Raw genomic sequence first — 21558 nt, forward strand, 5'->3', positions numbered from 1 at the left:
CAGGGTCAACTTTAAGCAAGCATGCTTGCAGGCTTTGACAAATGCTTGTTCCTTTTTCTGGAATATCCCTCCTAGGCCATCTGAACTGTTTATGCATTCTTTAAGACCACCAGTGCCTCCTCCTCCAGGAAGCCACCCCTGGCCCATCATCCAAGCTTCCTTTCTCAGATCACTGATCACCCTGAGTCGTCATCACCTGTTTGCCTGTCTGCATTCCCCGTGTCGGATTCAGTTCTGCTCCCAGCACACAGAATGAGAAGGGAGAGCAAAAAGGCTGGTCCCGGGGAGGCCCACAGGAGGGTGGGCCTGACCAGGCATCACCCTGCCCATCCACCTCCCCACTCCTGATCCCCAGCTGATCCCACAACTTTCCCCAGTGGGAAAACTGACTGCTAAGATAACCCGGCTGAGGTACCAGGAGAGGTCCCCAAGCTTGGGGCCAATGAAGCCTTCTGTCACAACCAGCTAGACCGTCTCCTACCCTGAGACACTGTCCTGGTCCTACCAGGGCCTCGCAGGCTGAGCCGTCGTCCTTTGTCTCCACAGCAGCCTTCCCTGCACCCACCATTGCCGCTGTGGACGGGTTTGCCTTGGGTGGAGGCCTGGAACTTGCCCTGGCCTGTGACCTCCGAGTGGCAGGTACCGGGTACAGCGAGAGGTGTGGGAGGGTGGGAGGGAAGAGTGAGCGACACAAGCTGATTCTGGGGACTCTGCAGTCAGCCACTGCTCTCAGCTTGCCAACAAACCCCAGAACTAAAGGCAAAGTGGGGGCCAAGGAATTCAGGCGGTAGTGGCTCCCCCCTCACCGCCCAGCCCCTGACTGCTACAGGGCTCGTCCCTTCTCAGAGTCAGCTGCCCTCAGCTCAGGACTGCTCATGCCAACCCCAGGGCAACTGCTGACACAACTAGAAAGAACATAGAGAGCGAAGGTTGGGGACAAAGGTATCTCTTCAGTCTTCTAGTTCTGTCCAAGCCAGCTTTATCGATCATGTTGTGAACAAAGGTGAGCCAGGAGGGCAGTCTGCTACATACCCAGTTAATCACAAGCATGACTGGGCAGGAACAGTGCCCTACAGTAGTTCTATCAGAATCCACAAAGGTTTGCAGTAGTAGATCAAAGAAACTGAACTTCGAAACGTGGAGGGCAGGGAGGATGAAGATAACTGATTGCTTTAACCTTGCTGACTTGGTGGTTAGGTGTGCCCTTTTTAGAGCAGATCAGAGAAGATCTGAAGGCCATAATGGTGCCACACTTTCTCAAGCCACCAAGCAAGAACTTTTGATTTTTTTTAACATGTAGCCCCAGGCATAGAGGGACTTTATATCCACATGATGCATAACAAAGAGAAGCCATCAAATACCAGGGCAGGTCATAGCACCAACTCTGGTTCTCACCTGCCTGTGTTTAGGGGAGCTAACTTGCAGGGTTTGATGGATAGGAGGGTGAATGTAAACCCCTCCCTCCCATACTGCATGGTTCACAGGGACTGTGTTGAGGAATTCAGGAGAAGCCTATGGGGTGGGACACTCAAGGAGGGCTTCTCACAGGAAGTACAACTGTGAAAGAAGGATGTGGATCAGAATACAGGAAAATTTCAGGCTGACAAAAAGCTAGGAGGAAAAACTGGTGGAAGCAGGAGTCACTGACACTCTAGGCCAGACCTGAGTTAACATGAGACAGAGAATCCATTAACTCACAAATAGGTACTGGGTACCATCCAGGAACCCGTCCTTGTTCTAAGCACCATGACCTCACTTGATCCTAAACAGTTCTATAAAGCAGGTAAAAGAGAGGTTATCAATTTTTTCCCCGTCCATGAGGCTCAGAATGGCTAAGAGAGTTGCTCAGTGAGTTGTGGAGGTTAAGGTGAGTGTTGGGCCTCCTGACTTCCAGCCTAGAGCTCTTCCAAAGGCAGTGACTGGAGAAGCCTGGCTGTGGCTGCACCATGAGAAAAGTGATTGGCTGGAGGGGTGAGCAGAGCCCAGAGTGTCTCTTATCCTCAGGGACTGGTGCTAGAAGACAGGGTGGGGGCTTCACTCTGTTTTGTCTAAGCAGCTTCCTCGGCTGTCATGGGGCTGATCGAGACCACCCGAGGGCTCCTCCCAGGAGCAGGTAATAACACACACCATCCATCCTCTACCTGTTCAACTCCACTCTATCCAGCATAATTCCCTACTTTCCTCTTCTGCCCTATGTTCTGGGCTCTTCCCCACCAGCCTAACCCAATCTCGTCCTCTGAGAGGTCTTGGCTGACTCCCAGCCAGGGCCTCCTCTGGGCCCCCATGTCCCATGAGGATTCACCACCCCTACTCCATCCTGGCAGGAGGGACTCAGAGGCTGCCTCGATGCCTGGGGGTGGCCCTGGCGAAGGAGCTCATCTTCACGGGCCGACGACTGAGTGGGGCGCAGGCCCAGGCTCTGGGGCTGGTGAACCACGCTGTGGCCCAGAATGAGGAGGGCAATGCCGCCTACTGCCGGGCCCGAGCCCTGGCCCAGGAGATCCTGCCCCAGGTGCGACTGCCGCTCGGCGCGGGTGGGCCTGAGCCACTGGGGTCACGGGAGGGGCGGCCAGGGGGCAAGGGCGTCTCATGCAACACAAGATCCATTTCCCCAGATTTATAAAATTAACTGTCTTTGGTGGTTTTGCCTCCATTCAGCCATCTAGTAAATAATACTAAATCAGATTTTAAGTTAAAGTGAAAATTGAGTTCTGAGAGGCTGGGATCAATTAAGCTTGAAAATCCTCAGAACAGCCTGTAAAACAGAACTTCCTGAGATGATGCAAATGATCTCTATCTGTGCCATCCACTGAGGCAGTCACTAGCCACATTTTGTTGCTATGTCCTACTCTGTGTGACCCCACAGACTGTAGCCCACCAGACTCCTCTTGTCCATGGTATTTTACAGGCAAATATACTAGAGCGGACTACCATATCCTTCTTCAGAGGATCATCCCAATCCAGGGACTGAACCTGAGGCTCCTCTGCTTGCCAAGCAGTTTTTTACCACTGAGCTACCTGGGAAGTCCCACTAGCCACATTACTTAAAGTTTTAATTTCTCAATTATAGTTCCCATATTTTAATGCTAATAGACACATGTGGCTATTGGCTATTGTATTGGACAGTAGAGCATTAATATGTCCCAAAATTGAAAACGCACGTTTCTTTAAAACAGATAAAGAACTACCAGCCCATCTCTCCATGCATACTACGTGGTGGAAAAGCACTTGAAAAACATGATGTAGGACATATATTAAGACCCATACATTTTTTTTTAAATCATCAAATAGCCTATTAACATATAGTCTCCCCAAAAGTTTAGATACCCAGGGAGTGGGTTAGGCCCTGCCTACAGTAATCTCCAAAGTATCCGAGAGGCTCCACTGGCTTCTCACTTCTCTAACAGAGCCAGAGGGAGGTCCCAAGTTTCCATAAAAACAGGCAAGCAGCTGAAATGGAGCCAGGTTCTGTTAAGTTGTAATACGGACTGAATCCATATGGTGCACCCTCATCCTTCAGACACAAACAATCCTAGGTATTTTAATAGTGTCCCAGTGTTAGAACAATCCAAACAATTGGGGTGATTATCCCTGTCGTGTCTGTGCTATAACAGACCCAACAAGGTTAAGTGACTGCTCATCAAAGTCAAAGAAAGTGACTGCAATAATACCACAAAGACAGACACTATTTTAGCATTCATTCTGCATAATACAGAAATACATATAATAACTAGTATTTTAAAGAGTGCAGAACATGTACAAAATTTTTAAAGAACAAACTAAATCTTTAATGGATTTCAAATACAAAAAATTAAAGACATGTTACAAAAGTCAAATATAATATTGTTAACCATACTGTATCATTTTAATATTAACACAGAAAAGTATTTGAAATTAATCATGAAAAGTAAAAAAGACTTATCTTATTTAGGGGGAAAAAAAAATCTCCCTCAAATAATCCTGCCTCTTTTTATAACTTTGAGATCTTTACTTACTTGCTTGCTTAGTTACTTGAGGGTAAGGACCATAAAAAACTGATGGTAAATTTGGTTTAAAAGCATTGGTTTTATCTCCATTTCCTGTTTATAGTTTCGTCACATAAATGGAGAGTCTGATGCTGTTCATTTTAATGCTGTCGTGTTTCTCTTATACTTGGTCAGAAAGTCTGAACTGATAACAAAACTCTGAGTGACTCAGGGTGGTAGCTAATTATACTTCCACAGATTGAGGGGCCTATTGTAGACTCTAGGGTTTGTCATTTTGCATAAAATAAATAACAAGGTCTTTGAGCTTGGTCTCAAGATGATTCAGGCTTCTGACTTTTCAATATATTGAAATAATGGTATTTTACTAATTACTAGTATTTCAGTATTTAAAAGTAGCTTTCTATACCAAAACAACAGCCTACCAAAAACCAGTATTAGAATCACTAATGCAAATGCTGGGACATTCTGATGCAACCTGTTTAACTTCCAAGTGAGTTACTGAGTGCCAAGTATGAAAAGATTCCCTATGGGTTGAGTGCAAGAGATGCTGTTGTAGACAGCTGCCCTCTAGTGGAAAAATTACCAAGACCAGGCCAGTCAAATTGCTCCAGAGATTACAGCCCCAAAGAGCCTATCTATCAATAAACACAAGGTCCACAAATTAACACTCAGATTTTCCCTTTAAACAGTAAATATACTTTACCCTTTGAATATGGATTTGAATACATTTTCCATTTGAACATCAAAGGAATGGAACATCCTGTGGCAACTGTGACTCACTTATTTCCAAATAACAAAATGATCCATATTTCTTTTTTTCTTCAAAATGATCCATCACATTTCTAACTGACCTACTTCACACAGTGTTCCATTGAACAACACAAGTTGGAACTGTTAAGGTTCACTTATACATGGATTTTTTTTTCACTAAATACATACTACATTACTACATGATCCAAGGTTGGCTGAATTTGTGGATTCAGAACTCTTTACAAGGAGGGTTAGCTGTTAAGTTCTGTGTAGATTTTTTACTGCATGGATTGTTGGTTCGCCCAAGCTCTGGGTTGTTCAAGGGTCAACTACATTTTTGTACACACACACACTCAGAAACATAAATATGTGTGTTTTCAACACAGAGACAACATGGCTATATAGTTTTTAATTTTCTCCAATGAGAAATCAGTAAATAATACATATTCATGACAAACAAATCAAATAGGATAGAAGAATAAGAAGGACATAGAGTAAAAATCAAAAGTAGGGTGATCCTGTTATCCTGGGGCTGTCCAGGTTCAAAGTGAAAAGTCCCACATCCTAAAACAACACTCAGTCACTGGCAAAAAGACAAAATGTTTTGGGTCACAAAAACATTCCTCAGTTCCCCAGTCCCTCTCCCCACAGATGACCACTGTTAACAGTTTGCATACTCTTCCAGAAATTTTCATTGTACATGTAAAATATGCACATATTATCACATATCTAATTCTAAATTCCTTTAGGATAATTTAGGGGACAAGGTACACACCTTTAAAGGCTAGTCCAGTTCTAACTGACGCTTAAAAACAAACTATGCACAGAAAAGAATTCAATAAGTATGGAAAAGTATAAGACAAAAAGTGAAGTTTTCCATTCTCTTTTCCCTTCTCCCCGAAGACACATCATACCAATACCTTCTACACAAATGGAATAATATACACAGCACTACGCAGCTTCCTTTTTTCACCTAATATATTGGGAGTGTTACCCATTTCAGCACATACATATCAACCTCATTCATTTAAACTGCATACTTTTTCATTCATGGTATGGATGTGCCATCATTTAACCAGTACTCTAATGAGGAACAATCACATTACTGACATCTTTATGCTCCTGAAAAATAACTGGAGTGATTAACTTTGTACATCTTAGTGTACTCTTGGAAGTGAATCTATAGGGTAGATGCCTACACGGAGTTACAACATGAAAAGAGCATGGGCATCTATCTAATTTGCCAGTTCTTGTCAAACTGTCCTCTTGAAGCATTGTTCCAGTTTACTCTCCATTCAATTATGTGTGCAAATACTTCTCAACAATAATGGGCATTACCAACCTTTTACAGTTTCCAACTGTGAGGTGAAAAGGAGCACCTAACTGTTCTGATTTATGTTTCTTTAAAAGTAAAGCTGAGCACACCTTGTGTCTTTTTTTTCTTTTTTGTGAACTAGCTTTCCATACTGTGTGAATGCTAAAATATATATAAATATATATATATATATATATATACACACACACACACACACACCAGCTTTTTGTAAAGGAAATGTTTCTGTCACAGTATCACAAATATAGTCTCCCAGATCTTGATTTTTGCTTGAATCTGTGGTATTTTTCCCAGTCTGAAGTTCTTTTATCTTTATGTAGCTAGTTTTTTCATTTATGGTTTCCATGCTAACAGACTTTTTAAATTGTTCTTTTCCTGATAAAGTCTTACAAAACCTTCATAATACAATATGAACAAAATAGGAGGCAAACGCACTCCTTGCCTGGAAGTGCGGTGGGGGATGGAGAGCCAGAACTGCAGTGGCACAAAATAACTAGAAGCAAGACCAAAGAGGCAAAGATGGTCACTTTGGTGCTCTTGCTTCCAACTGGCCCTACAAAATGCCCTTCAGGATTTTGATCCAGGTCTTCCAGATTCCAAAGTCCAAGTTCCTAATACTGACCTTTTTTCACCCTACTGGGGTAAAACATGCTTTCAGTGGAGGCTTGCATTTGTTGAGATGAGAGGGGTAGAGAAGGGAACAGCAGTGGAAAAGGTGACTGGGAATCAGATCTAAGCTTCACCACTGACTCACTGGACAAACATGGCCAGGTGTTTCACCACCCTGAGCCTCACTTAAACCTATCCTGAAGGGATGGGGAGCAGCCTGTGACCATTAGATAAGTCTGTGGGTGGGAAAGCATGTGTACAGTGGAGTATGTTGTACATGCTGGTGGGATGTATTAAATGACAAGAATTCCAGATGGTCAGGACTAGGAGGATTAGGCATCAGTTAGGCTTCCTTCATTATTGAAAAGGAACATCAGCTAATTAGTAGGTATAACACTAACAAAAGTAAACACTGTCACTAGAATAGCTGGATTTCTACCCAGACCTCTTCCGCCATCATGGAGCGTGTGTGCCTAACTGTGAGCACCAACTGATCCCCTCCTCAACCAAGCGCTTGCTTTTCCCTAGGCCCCCATCGCTGTGCGGCTGAGCAAAGTTGCCATTGACCGAGGAATAGAGGTGAGAGGGTTCTGGGTCGGAACTTAGCGTCTGCTAAGGTCAGTGGGGTGGCTGGGAGGCAGTGCTTTCAGGGCACACAGATGGACAGCACAGCTGGAAAGAACTCAGGAACTGGACTCTTCTAATAGACTTGGAGCCTGAACCTCTCTCTTTGTGCCTTAGTTTTACCCATCTAAAAAATGAAGTTTGGCCAGGTGATACTACAAATTATATTTTATCCTCATTTCTCTCCTTTGGAGAGAGAAGGTAACTGAAGTCCAGAAAGGGTAAATGACTTACCCAGGGTCAGAGCAAATGAGTCACAAGAACCGAGGTCTGCATGGCTATCAGTCCCATGTTCTCCAGATTATGTTGGTGGTCAGTATTGTGGCCTCACAGACGGGGCTCAGGCATGCTGACTTGGCTGCAGCTATCCTACACATCAACTTATTCATTCATTATACACTAAACCTAGATCTGAACTGGGACACCGGAATGAATCAAATATGGTCACTGCCCCCAAGGTGGGGAGAGGGATTGATACAAATCAGTAATAAAAAGTCAAGAGTACCAAGCAGACAGCCTGGAGAGGGCAGAGGTGCACCATCCATGGGGCTCCTGGGTACAGGGCTAGACAGTGCTGGGTTGGAGAATGTTTTCTAGAACTGGGGTTTAGGCTGGATAAGAATTCCAGAAAAACTGGAAAGTGTGAGAGAAAACACAGAGATGTATAAAGAAGCAACTCAACTGAACAGGAGGAAGGGATGAGTGAGTCAGCACAACAGTGAGGTTAGGTGCATGGGCCCTGGTGCTGGACCATTCGGGTTCGAAGACCTGTTTTTCCACACACTATTGTGTCCTTACACAAATCACTCCACCTTTCTATGCCTCAGATTTCTCAGCTGTGTAGTAGGGAAAATAACTGCTGCTATGAACAGTACTTCTCTTACAATAGTGCCTTTAAGTGAGTAATAGCAAGCAGTGGACAGTGGAGACTGGGAAGTTGCCAGGGGCCAAGTCGTGCAGGCCTTAGTTCTGAGGGCAATTTGAAAGCCAGCAAAGTTCATTAATGGGGGTGACAGGAGGCATGGTGAGGCAGCCAGGTGGGGAAGGAGGGAGCAGCGGCTGTGCAAGCGCATCACCTCTCAGGCTGTTTGTAATCCTCCCTGTTGTTCTCACAGCCCCCATTCATCCCAGCACTGCTTCACCTCTGTAATGAATGGTGTTCCCTCTCCAGTAGGGGATTCCTTAGCACATCATCTCTCTTCATATGGGTTGGCATACAGTAAGCCTTGGTAATTCTTTGCTGGAAGAATCCAGGAGACAGTAGGAAGTGGTGTAGAGAGCAGGGCGAGCTGGTGCCCAGAGCACATGGAGGTGGGCAAGGCTGATCCAGGCACCACTTCTTTCTTGCAGGTGGACATTGCATCAGGGATGGCCATTGAAGGGATATGCTATGCCCAGGTATGTGTCTGCTGCCAGTCCTGCATGCTTGTAAGCAGAGGCCGGGCCAGAGTAGGGCCCTTGGGTACTATTAGTACATGACCAATTGAATAGGTTCCTCCCAACCCACACAGTAGATCTTTGCAGCACTCGTTTCCTCCCAGTCAGCCTGCACTGATCCCAGGGGAGCCACAGAGCACTCTCTGGGACTGTTTCCTCAGCCATCTAATGGTGCTGTACCCTGCCCTACTTTGCTGCCCAGAGAATCACAGAGGAACCTGACAGAAGAATAACAGCTTCTGAGTTCTCTTTACCAGTGGCTACTGGTACAGGCCAGGCTGTACCAGCCTAAAGCCCAGGCTGGAGAATGCCAAGGCCTTGATTATTGCCTACAGGTTATGTATGCTCGATGGTGGGATAATACACTGTGGCTGACCTATTTAGCCCTTTACTCCTTAGTGAGTCAAAAACATTAATCTCCAGGCTAACAAGTAACAAAAATCCTCCTAAACGGGGGTTTGGGAACTTGTAGAACCTGATGTGAACCAACTGTATACCAGGATTCAAAGCCAGAGCTCTTACCACAAAGCCTAGTCTTTGTTTTCTGCCCAGTAGCCTCATTTCAGGCTGCTGAATGAGACTGTGGGCTCTCAGATGCACGTACACTGTGCACAAATACAGTCTGGTGTGAGGAGACCATGGAGCCACCAAGGCCCACATGACCCAACACCAGAGTCCAAAGACAGTGAAAGACTTGGATTCTGGCCTCGCCATGGGCTGAACAACCTTGAGCAAGTCTTTTCTGGTTTCTGGACCTGTCTCTGCAAATTGATACTCGGTATGTTGTTTCAGAACATCCCAACCCGGGATCGGCTGGAAGGCATGGCTGCCTTCAGGGAGAAGCGCCTCCCCAGATTTGTTGGCAAGTGACCTCCATTTAACCTGAAGCAAGGGAGATGCACACCTTACAGAACAGGATCCAGAAGGAAGAAGTGCAGCACCTCTGCCCTCATCACTTCACCTCTCTGGGTTCCAGTCTCCTCACAAGGACATGATGGATAGGGAATGACTGGCATGGTGCCCGGTACTAGGGTGCTGACTATGCCACCTACTGCTCCCTTCATTACTCCTCAGCCAGGCGAGCTCATCACTGGAGTCAGGTTTGCTTTGAAGCATACCTGTCTCTCCCTAATAGAATGATAAACTAAGGATAAAACAGACCCCTCTGGGCCTTTATAGCACTGGCACTCAAGCCTGACTTCTGCGTCTCGGTTATTAGGTGCTCACCAGAGATGGCAAGAGGCTTTAAGAACCACCCCACAACGGCCGTTTCTTCCACAGTACAACAGAGATAATAAGGAAACCTTGGCTGTGGTTGAATAGACTCAGCTCTCTGCCAGTTACTCACTGTTTACCTCAGCCTCCTCAACTACAACGAACCTGTTATGAGGATTAAAAAATAATAATAATAAAATACCTGATGTTCCATAAACGAGTTATGATTAATGTACAGTGTTCTTTTAAGAACCAGGTGAAATCACTGCTGTGAAACCTTTTGTAAACTGTAGGGTGGCAGGCAAATCTCTGATGGTGCATTTAATAACTTTCAGGAGCCCTGAGAAGGGAATGATTAACTCAGGTGGACAACATGAGAGATTAAGAAATGGACAGGTAATACTGCAGTTGAAGCCTGAAGGATCGAACAGGCAATGGAGGCTAAGAAGAGGAAAACTGAGAGGAACAGCATGAGCAAAAAAGTAAGCAAGATGGTGGCACTTTGAAATAAAGCGGGGCTGATATACACATGTGCACAGGAGCCTCAGCAGCCCTCCTCCAATGCCAAGGCAGGGCAAGAGACATGTGGTCATCTTTAACTGATCTGAGCTTCCTAAGCCTGTGCCTGGGCGGCTCAGGAGTTACTGAACCATGAGCAGAGGCATGGACACAGACAAGTAACATTGTTGACTTGCTGTTAAAAACAAATGTGCCTCAAAGCTGTACTCATTTCCTGGAAGGGAAGGGAAGACAAGAACCCAAGTCTTAGGAATCAGCACCAACCACAGGAGCAGTATTTGTCTACTCAGCAAAGTAACCATCTTGCTGTACTTCCTTCTTCTTATCTGTTAAATGGGGAGAATAAAACTATCCCAGAGGACTGTTGAAAATCAGAGAAAATGTACAGAGGTGCCCAGTGCTGAAATGGACCTCAACAGGCACTATTTCCCACTCATCTTCCTCACATCAGCCCAAACTAGTATCTGGTAACAACATGTTCTGACATATGGAACCCAGGTCAGGAAACTAAGACATACTTTTAGAATCATGCAGAAGAGTGAATGAGAAAATCTGTGGAGTTTCAGGGCTATTGAAGGAAGCAGGTCACAAATTCCCCTTATCCAGTGGGACACCAGTGAGCAATAGTTTGAAAAAACAATTTAGAATAAGAATAAACCTCATTTGATTTCAAAAGATGATATGGCACATTCCAGTTAAGAACCTGGCCAGCTTACAGTATAAAAATCTAGTCCTAAAATAAGCTACCAATTAAAAAAAAAATTTGTTTCTTTGAAAAATTTAGATGAATGGCTTAACATGTTTCATTGGTTGCCAATAATAAGGTAAGGAAGGACTTTATTCCATAAAGCAGGTTTGCAGAGGACACAAACAAAAGCCTCTCATAGCTTATACTGGGGTTGAGGTTGGTTCTTAGAAAAACTCGTTATTTTTCTCATCCAAGTTAGGTAAGAGCACCTCTTTTTTTTTTTTTTAAAGAGCACCTCTTTAAATCTTTGGCACAGTCCTTCCTTTTCCTCTCAAATTTGGTCACAGTCCTACTCTGTGACCTTAAAAATCTGAGGGATTGAGATTTATACTCACCATATAATCTTTCATCTAAACACTTGTCAGTCCTGTGACCATGCCCCACCAGCACACCCAATTACCCACAATGTTATTACGCTCATTCAGTCTAATGTGTAAAGCTGGAGGAAAAAAGGTCAAAGGTAGACTATCCAAAAATCATAAAAATGTATTTCTCTTTACTCTATTCCAACGAGTGGAAGGTAATTTGGTATGTATTAAAAAAAGTTTTTCCATCCCCTCCAATAGAGGTTCTGCCTTCCAAACAATACATTTAAACACACATGTTTCCTAGAACTCTCATGCATTTCTTTTCCAAAGGCCTCATATACCCAGGAATAACAACTTAGGAGATTCCTTCAACCATGAAATTTAACATAAATACCGAGGTCCCCCATAGGTATTTGTTTTTTTCTTTCCTCTGACAAATACTCAGTTAAGAAATTGGTCAGGGCTAGAGAAAATTAACTGGCATAGCTGTTCTAACAAAAGCTTACAGGTCTTCCCACAGAGTCCAGGGCTTGATTTTTCAAAACTACTGAAAAGGTATTCCAAGAATGATTCCAGCTTGATTTGAGATTATGGCTACCACACAAATCCAAACTTCTTATAACTTACAGAAAATCATCCCCCAAAAGGCCAAGAAGGCAAGGCGGTCAGCTCACAAACTCCAACGACAACTTGTTTCAATCCAACACTTGATTGCTGATACAGCAGAAGGCCTGATACCGAAGATGCAGCACCTCTGAGGCCCTGAGGTTAAGAAGGGCCTTCAACAAAGAGAGGGTCTCTGGTAATTCATAAAATGCATTTTGAAGTCATCTACAATGGAGGCTGCAATCTGCTGTGCTTGGGGGTCTGCCTCACTGTGTTCCCGGATGTCACACAAAAGCTGCAATCCTTCTTCTTCAACTAACATTTTGCAGTATTTGCTGGCTGAAAGAAAATCAAGCAAAGAAACCTGATGTTCAAGTTGGTGTTTTAAATATTCCCAATTACCACATTCATCATTTTAAAGATGCCAATAATGCTTGGCTTGTGCAATTTGATAACGGATGATTATTTTATTAAGTTTATTTCCAGACAACTCTATGCTTCAAATATCTCTAGCTAAAAGGATAAGAACTTCTTTTATTACAAAAATAATAAAAGTTTCATGTTCAGGCAGTATGCTGAGCTAGACAACCTAAAAACACCAGAGGCTGGATAAAATATAATTGAAAAAAATTTTAATTCATGGTTGAGGGCACAAAGTAAAGGAACTGTCAAGGAGTCAGACAAAAAGAGCAAAACAAAAAACACTTAAAGCTCATGTAACCTCACCTGTAACTTTTCTGGAGTAGAAAAGGACTGTCAGTTTCAGTAATCTAGGAATTTCAATTTTAACTTAGGAAGTCAGAAGCAAAAATAATGCATAAATTTGGCCCCTCAAAAGGCCAGACAAGACAAGGGATAAGACAATGAAACATCTCTCTCTTGGCCTGGGCTCTGGGGAGAAGTCTTTCCTGAGTCCCAAGTTGGTACAGGGTTTGAATTTATACTAGCCTAAATGTTCTTGGAATCCTTGAGCTGAAAAATGAATATAAGGATTAGACCAATCCCAGGAAAACCTCCAGAACACTTGACAGAAGCAAATACAAAACTGTACTAAAGGGACATGTCCACAATTCAGTCTGAAAAGGATTCTCTTAATCAGTGCAAAATCAATTAAACACAGAAACTATGATCCAAAACACATTCAAAGGACTTCCCTGGTAAGACTAGTGGTTAAGACTTTGCCTTCCAATGCAGGGGACGTGGGTTTGATCCCTGGTTGGGGAGCTAAGATCCCATATGCCTCATGGCCAAAAAAACAAAACATTAAAAAAACAAAAACAAAAAACACGGAAGCAGTATTGTAACAAATTCAATAAAGAGTTTAAAATGGTCCACATCAATAAAAATCTTAAAAGAAAAAAAACACACAACAAGACAACCAAGAATGCAGTAAAAAGAAACAAAGACATGGATACTTTTTCTTTGTAATGGTTACAAGATATGTAGGACTGATTGAGAGAAGGTAGAAGATATTTCTGATAAATGTTATAAGAAAGGAATAGAATAGCTGGAGGGTAATACTTTTGAAGAAAATTTCTGAAAATGTTCATTGATTTTGTAAGGTATAACCATGACCTGAAATCCAGAGGCCATAGAACAAAATAATGACTAGCAAAAACAATGAATAAAATCAAGACAATACACTGGAAAAAACTATTTGTAAGAGTTCCTTCAAATTTAAAAGAAAAAGATCAAAAAAAAGTAAAGAAAAAGCAAGCAACGGAAAACAACAGAATCCAAATGTAAGAAAAGACAGTTAACCTTACTTAAAATAAATGTCAAGTTAGAATCACTTTCACCTCAGATTGGCAAAGATCAAAAATTCAACTAAAAGTTTTTGCAAGAATAAAAGGAAACTGCAAGCTCTCATATATTGCTGATGGGAATGCAAACTGGTAATCAACTCTCTGGAATACAATTTAACAATACCCACCAAAATTATATACATTCATAACATTTTGACTCAGCTCTGCAGATTATACTCATAAAGTGATGTATTTAACAAATACTATGTACTATGCTTGTACTAATACTATGCTATGTGCAAATGCTAATACTATAAGCCAAGCAATGTTTAAATGCTTTGCAAATGTTAACTCATTTAATTCTCATAACAGTCCTATAAAACAGGTACTTGGATCCCCATTTTACAGATGAGGAAACTGGGGCACAGAAAGGTTAAGTAACTTGCTCAAGCTCCCACAGTTAGTAAATGGAGAAAGGGAGTAAAGTTCAAATAGTCTGGTTCTGGGGTCTGTTCTCTTAATCACCAGATAGATGCATCTTTCCTAAATATATACAGTGTGTGTGTGTGTGTGTGTGTTTTCCCCTGGTGGTCCACTGGTTAGGACTCCAAGATTGCACTGTAGGGACCCAGGCTCAATACCTCCTGGGGGAATTAAGATCTCACATGCGCCAAAAATAAAGAGAAGTGTTAAGGCAAGCTCCTAAAAACCATTTTTCTCTATCAGTTCTTTCCTAATTATTCTGCCACTTTAGCTTTAGAATAACCTTCAGATTCCTCATCACTTACTGAACTCATTCACTTGAACTGTATTATATATGTGAATAGAAAAGAACTGAGGAGTATAATACGTCCATAATTATTTCAGTCTATAAATTATTTCCTAGATTTTTTTGCACATAGGCCCCAATACTTGTTAAAGCTATTTTAAGATAGTTTATGCTTTTGATAGTTAAACATTTCATTAATTCTAAAAGTTATACCTTTAGATTTTTCAGCATAAAATTATAGTCTATAATTCTTTTTATAATACAAATTCTTTAATTCTTTTATACAGAATTAAAGTCTATAATTCTTTTATAATACAAGCAAAAATTTTAGTAGTATTCCTTAGCAAAGAAAAAAGCCAAGAATTCCCAAGAGGAATTTAAAGCAACAAATGTGGAAGAACATTTAATTTGCCTGAGAAACAACTCCTGACATCTGGCCCCCCAGTCTCCCACAAACCACTACAAAGAGGCAAATCTATGTATTACTTATAGGAAAGATAGTATTATGATAAACTATTCAGTGAAAAAGAGAAAGCTATAGGATAACACGTACAGAATGAGCATTTTGCCTAAAAACATATGCATGTACAGCATATAATAACTATAGCATATATACAGAAAACTACCTGGAAGGACAGTTACAGTCAGCTAATAAACAGTGCTTGCCTGTGGGGAATAGAAGCGGGAACACACTTTCACTTTCTATATTGCTTACCATCCATCCCCAAATAAATTATAATTCTGTAGCATTTTTTATACTAATACAAAAGCTCTTTAGTTTCTTCATAAAAAGTGTTAAAATCAGGACATAAGAGAACAATTTTTCAAAATGCCATCTTGAACTTAATCCTTATACAAAAAAATAGCTAAAAAATGGTTATTTTTAAATACATACGGTTTTTACTGCAGACATGATACATGGCCCATAGTGCCCAGAGCTGAACCTCTGGTTGAGAGAAGTTGCCAAGGAGCGGGAAAAATGCCTTGAAGGATCTAAATAAGTACAAAGAAGATGTTTCTTCAGAACTCAGGCTAACATCAGGGATATAATAATTTTCAACATCCCCGCCACCAGCCCCAGAGTCAATTCTTCATTAAGACAGATGTATTTAGGGAGGGAGGTGGAAGGGGGATTCAGGATGGGGAACACATGTAAATCCATGGCTGATTCATGTCAATGTATGGCAAAAACCACTACAATATTGTAAAGTAATTAGCCTCCAACTAATAAAAATAAATGGAAAAAATAAATAAATAAAATCATTAAATTAAAAAAAAAAAAAAGAGCAAACAAAGAGTTTGCTGCCAGAAATGTAGGAAAAATGATTATAGATGTCTGTCAGAAATTTCATTAATGAATATATTAGGATATTAGTCTAGATTTTGTGATGATTGTGGTGTGTTTTAGCATTTTATAATTTGTAATTTGTTATGATTTCTCATACTAAATATTCCCTTTATTTTCCTACCCAAATTTATAGTCATAATTTTGTCTTCACTTTTCTTGAGGACAAGTAAAATGATATGAGATTAAAAAAAAAAAAGACAGATGTATTGCTGAGCATATAACTGGAACTAGCATTTAAGAAATTATATTCTGAGTTAGACACTATACATTCAATAACTGATTCCACCCTCAGTATTGCACACTGCCAGCTTCATTTTACAGATGACAAAAACTAAGTCTCAGAGATTTTCTTAAAGTGATTTTACCAGTATCACAAAGAAATCAGATTTGAATACAAGGCTATTTGATTCTAATATTTTATCCCTGTACCATGGCCTCTACATAGCAGACTGAGGACAAGCTTTAAGAGAAGCACTACGCCATCATGAAATTACCTGTAAGTGATCAAAGCTGTCATCTTACAACTTGAACTTGGCCAATTCTGGATGGTTGTATACTATACAAAAAGAGAAATCAAGATTCTAGTATTGTTTCATGTCATTTATAATTATATACATATGAAACAATATAAATTTTCAAAATCAAGGATTACTCAAATTTAGGTATATCTAGCCAACCAACTATTAATTAGACAGCCATTATATATGCAGAATATGAAGAAAGTCATGTGGAAAACAATACACCAGAAAGGGACTTCTGTTTAAAGATGGAAGACTGAGCATGAATGGAACAGTACAGATGGTTTAAAAGAAGATAAACACGCATGAAACAAAGCAGAAGAAAAATGGTAAGTGATTTAATAGCTCTAGCACTGGGGAAGGTTAAAAAAAACTATTTTGAATAGAACCCCTAACAGACTTAAAAATTGGGCATACAAAGTACTTCAGGAAGTGAGATTACACGTAGGGTTTAAAATACGAGGACTGGTTCAAAGCACCAAAGAATCAAGACTCCCAGATCTCCTCTACCACCCCTTACAAAAATTTTTGGACTGGGCAACCCCATGAACAATTGAGGTTGGAAGTACCACGCTAAAAACAGGGGGCTAAAGTGAAAAATCTAAATACTAAATGCTGAGGTGCCCCTGCCCTCAACTCTATCCTTCTATGGGTGTTGAGACTGTTGGAAGCCAAGCTTATGATTTTCAATCAGGAGAACAGGAATTAAGGAAGGGAGGGAGGCAGGGAGAAAAAGAGTAAAGAAGTAAGAAAGGAAGTAAAAGTGAAAGAGGAAGAAGGGATGGAGGGATGAAAAGGATATAAAGAAATCTCCTAGAACTGAAGGAAAACAAGATTCTAGACAGTAAGTAGCCAAAGGAACAGATGAAAATAAACTCATATCAAGGCACATCACTGAGATTTCTAAACAATAAAGACAAAGATCTTAAAGCTTCCAAAGAAAAATGACACAGGACTTCTCAACAGTGATACCAAGAAATAACAAACAATGGAGCAATGACCTAGAAATGTGAAAGGAAAATATTTCAGTACTTGAGTTTTATATCCAGCCATTTGATCAACTAAAGGTGAATGTAAAATAAAGGTCTTTCAAATATAAAAGGTTTCAAACTTTCTTTTCATATATCTCTTAAGAAGCTACTGGAGGATATGACCCAACAGAATGAGGGAGTAATACCAAAGAACAAGAAGGTATGCACCCAGGAAACAGGGAATCCAACATGAGAGAGCAAAGAGAATCTTCAGGACGACAGTAAAGGAACTTCCTGCGATGATAGTGGCCTAACAGATACACAAAATATATCTAACAGATACATCTAACAGATGGAACAAAAAGAGGCTTGGGAAGGAAGCTGACGTGGACAGAATGTTTGAATGTACTGATAGGAGACATGTACTTGAAGTACAAGAAAGGGTGTGCACTGGGAATTTTCATTTTCCCAAGTGAGAAATAAACTGACAATGTCTAAAACTACAAAGTCAAGGCATAACAATATACATTAGAGATAAGAAGGTAAACACCAAAAGAAACAGCTTTAAAAAGAGCTGAAAGTGGGAAACAGAAGTGGAATAAGCTATATAAACTGTCTGCATGCTTAATTTTATAAAGGAAAGTATCAAAAGGAATGTAAAAAATGTTAATAGAGGTTAGCTTTGGGTGGTAATGTGTGGATGATTTATAATGTTTTGTTTATATTTTTCTCTATCTTTCCCATTTTCTACAATTTATTTCAAAAACTCTTATGATCTAGAAAAATAAGTTTTCTGCAAGAAGAGATGACTCTGGATTTTGTAAAGAGGAACAGTCCTTATACCAGATCCTGGAGAAGCACTCTCCTCTGGAGGTCACAGGATATCCAGGGCTGTTTGTCAGATGTCAGGTGGGCAATGATGCCTGCAGCTAAATAGCTGACTTCCAATTCCTTGCTATGGAGCAAGCTGCTGATATGCTTTACCACATCTTCAGTTATCAGCTTGGAAAAGAGTTCTCTGACTTCAGCTATGTTGTTCTATGGAGCAGATGGAGTAGAGAATATTAGGAACTGGTTTCTCTCCCTCTCTTACTGCTGAGCTCAGATACATATAAGAATACTCAGTCCCCCCTCCTCCCCTCTGATTTAGCCTCACATCTACTACAAACCCATCCCCTTGATGATAAAGATGATTAGTAAGAACAAATCATTGAGGAAGCACTTACTAAGTGCCAGGCACTGCATTTAGATAGACTGAAATGTCTTTTTTATCTGCCTTATCATGTCTTTTTTATCTGCCTCATCTCATTTAATCTTTGATAGTCCTACAAAGAAGTCTGACACTCAGAAACACTAACTTGTCAGCTTCACATCACTAACAACTGGTTGGAGTAGATTACAAATCCAGGTCTGACTCAAAAACTTAACATTCCTAGGGGCCCACTATATGTTACATCAGTTTTAATGGTAACAATGAAAGGCGGGTAGGAGTTTCATTATTTTAGGTACTATATTAGTTTTCCATGCTGTGTAACAAATTTAACACAAACTCAGTGGCTTAAAACAACACACATTTTTCCCTCACAGTTTCTATGGGCCTTGCTCAGCTGGGTTTCACAAGCCTGCAGTCAAAGTGCTGGCTGGGCTGCATGCTCCCATCTGGAGGCTCCAACGGGTGAGGTGGGGGTGGGGAGACTACTTCCAAGCTCACTCAGACTGTTGGTAGGATTCATTTCCTTGTGGCTCCAGGAATAAGAGTTTCTTGCTGGAGACAACATATCTTTCATTTGACTTTTTCTGAGTTGTATCTATAATAAATTAAAAATAGCAGGGGATGTTACCTGGTAGTACAGTGGTTAGGGGGGCTTCCAGGTGGCACCAGTGGTAAAGAACCTGCATGTCATTGTAGAAGTAAGAGACGTGGGTTCGATCCCTAGGTTGGTAAGATGCCCTGGAGGAGGGCACAGCAACCCACTCCAGTTTTCTTCCCTGGAGAATTCCATGGACAGGAGTCTGGCGGGCTAGTCCATGGGGTCAAAAAGAGTCAGACATGACTGAAGTGACTTAGCACCAATACACAGGGGTTAGGACTCTGCACTTTCACTGCAAAGGGCAGTGATTCAATCCCTGGCTGGGAAATAAAGATTCCCCCGTGCCATGTGGGGCAGAGCCCAAAAAAAATCTTTCCTTTGGGACTTCCCTGGTGGTCCAGTGGCTAAGACTCTGCACCTGCAATGCATGGGGCCCAGTTGTAATCCCTGGTCAGAAAATTAGATCCTACATGCTGCAACTAAGAGTTTGCATACTGCAACTAGATTCCACAATGCCACAACTAAAGATCCTGCATGCCACAATGAAGATCCCACAGGCCATAAATAAGACCAAGCACGGTCAAATAAATATATATTTTTTAAAAATATCAAACAAAGTGCCTTCCCAAGTTCTGTGAGCCATTCTAACAAATTACCAACCTGAGGAAGGGGTTGTGGAATCCCTCAACTTAAAGTCAGTCAGAAGTAGGGGTAGCTCTGGACTTTACAGTCGGCAACTAAAGTGAAGGGAGACTTGTGGAACTGAGCTTTTTAGGATCTGATGCTAATGCCCGACAGTCAGTGACAGAATTTAACTGAATCGAACTGTAGGAATCCAGCTGGTGTCAGAGAACCGGAGAAGTGGTTGTTGGAAAACACCCCAGATTGTATAAGCTGCTTTTGACCAGTGAGACATTAGAAAATCTGACATTAGCAGAAGTTGAAGAAGCACTTGTGCAGTGGACTTGCTTCTACCACTGCCCTGAAACCGCCAAGTGAGGAAGCTCATAGACACACAAGGCCCAGCTAACAACCTGCACCAACTGTCAGAGATGAGTCAGATCATCTTAGAGCGCCTAGGTCTAGCTCAGCCACCGATGACTGCAGTGACATGAGTAACCACATAAGACCAGCAGAACTGCACAGCTGAGCTGAGTTCAAACTGCTGACCCACAGATTCACAAGTAAATAAAATGGATGCTGTTTTAAGCTATAGTTTGTTTATAGCAATAGCTGACTCATATATAATGGTATTTACTTTATAGAGATGGTGTGAAGATCAAACAAGTTAATGTAAACTGCTTACAAAAGTGCCTAGCACATAGTAACACCTAAGTGTTAGTTTTCTTATTGTTTAATTAATTACAATTAACTCAAAACAATTCACCTTACCAAAAGACCAAGTACTTTGCTTTGTATTGCTGTCTCTGAAAAAGTCTGTGAAAAGAATATACAGGTTATTTTATCATGAAGAAAACAACTTTACAGATAAACTCAATCCTGTCTTCCCACCTCTAAGACTTGGATGAAGATTGCCAATCCTTGATTTTCAATAAAGTGCCTACAAGCAGCTGGAGATTGTTCTGTAAGATTCCAAAGTGCTTTCAAAGTAAACAAGAGGGTGACATCATCTAGACTCTCAGCAGTCTTTTGTTTTACTATTGCTAGAAGTTCCTAAAAAAGAAAAAGAGAATTAGATACTCTGGTGACTGACTCATATATTTCCAATATAAGGAAAGCAATGGTTAAGAAAAGCTTTAGAATCAAACCGAGGTTCTAAACCCAGTCTGACCACTTAATAGCTTTGGTTCCTACCTTCTCTCTGTAAAATGAGTTACACCTATTTCTTAGGGTTTTTGTGAGGTTCAAAAGAAAAAAAAATTAAAGTTTAACAATCACTTAATCTAGTTTGTCGTGCTTGTTAATAAGCCTCATAATCAAAAACATATTAGCTATTCCATTATTCATGTATTAAGAGTATCTAGTCAACACCTTTTGGAAGGCAGGCACATACTCAGGTAAGAGAGACAGATTTAAAAAGAAAAAATAATTGGTTTTTCTCAACTAAATAAAAGAATTTTAAAATTTGGTAAATGCTCTGAAGGAAACACATAAAAGAATTTTCTTTAGAAAAGGTGTGAGAAACCTCCAAATGTTAACAGCAGCCTTCCCAAAGTGTGATGGGCCCTTCCCTCCCTTATCCCTGGCACCAGCCATCTAGGGAGGGGCTGCTGCACCGCACCGCACCTCTCTGCACGCAG

The 21558-nt window shown here is 41.2% G+C and overlaps 2 protein-coding genes across 5 annotated transcripts in view; one reads left to right on the plus strand and one right to left on the minus strand.

Annotated features, from left to right (window-relative positions):
• LOC122436964 (enoyl-CoA hydratase domain-containing protein 2, mitochondrial) overlaps positions 1–10171 on the plus strand; it is a 29900-nt gene extending 19729 nt beyond the window's left edge. Inside the window, exons 5-10 of one of the 3 annotated variants that reach the window (XM_043461303.1) lie at positions 547–639; positions 2054–2113; positions 2325–2512; positions 7207–7257; positions 8653–8700; positions 9959–10171. In XM_043461303.1, coding sequence (XP_043317238.1) covers positions 547–639; positions 2054–2113; positions 2325–2512; positions 7207–7257; positions 8653–8700; positions 9959–9988 — 470 coding nt within the window. In that variant the 3' untranslated portion in view covers positions 9989–10171. Of the gene's footprint in view, positions 1–546; positions 640–2053; positions 2114–2324; positions 2513–7206; positions 7258–8652; positions 8701–9531 lie in introns of all 3 variants that reach the window. The other 2 variants (XM_043461301.1, XM_043461302.1) reach the window with 2 other exon arrangements.
• A 1631-nt stretch (positions 10172–11802) lies between these two features.
• Positions 11803–21558, minus strand: part of ZYG11A (zyg-11 family member A, cell cycle regulator) — a 58967-nt gene continuing 49211 nt past the window's right edge. For both annotated transcript variants that reach the window (XM_043461295.1, XM_043461296.1), the window contains 6 exons: positions 20810–20971; positions 20690–20734; positions 18330–18524; positions 16492–16553; positions 15545–15642; positions 11803–12474 (listed from right to left, as the gene is read on the minus strand). In XM_043461295.1, coding sequence (XP_043317230.1) covers positions 12311–12474; positions 15545–15642; positions 16492–16553; positions 18330–18524; positions 20690–20734; positions 20810–20971 — 726 coding nt within the window. In that variant the 3' untranslated portion in view covers positions 11803–12310. The remainder of the gene's footprint in view (positions 12475–15544; positions 15643–16491; positions 16554–18329; positions 18525–20689; positions 20735–20809; positions 20972–21558) is intronic.

This window comes from Cervus canadensis, chromosome 2 (genome assembly GCF_019320065.1).
Source record: "Cervus canadensis isolate Bull #8, Minnesota chromosome 2, ASM1932006v1, whole genome shotgun sequence".
Classification (NCBI taxonomy): domain Eukaryota; kingdom Metazoa; phylum Chordata; class Mammalia; order Artiodactyla; family Cervidae; genus Cervus; species Cervus canadensis.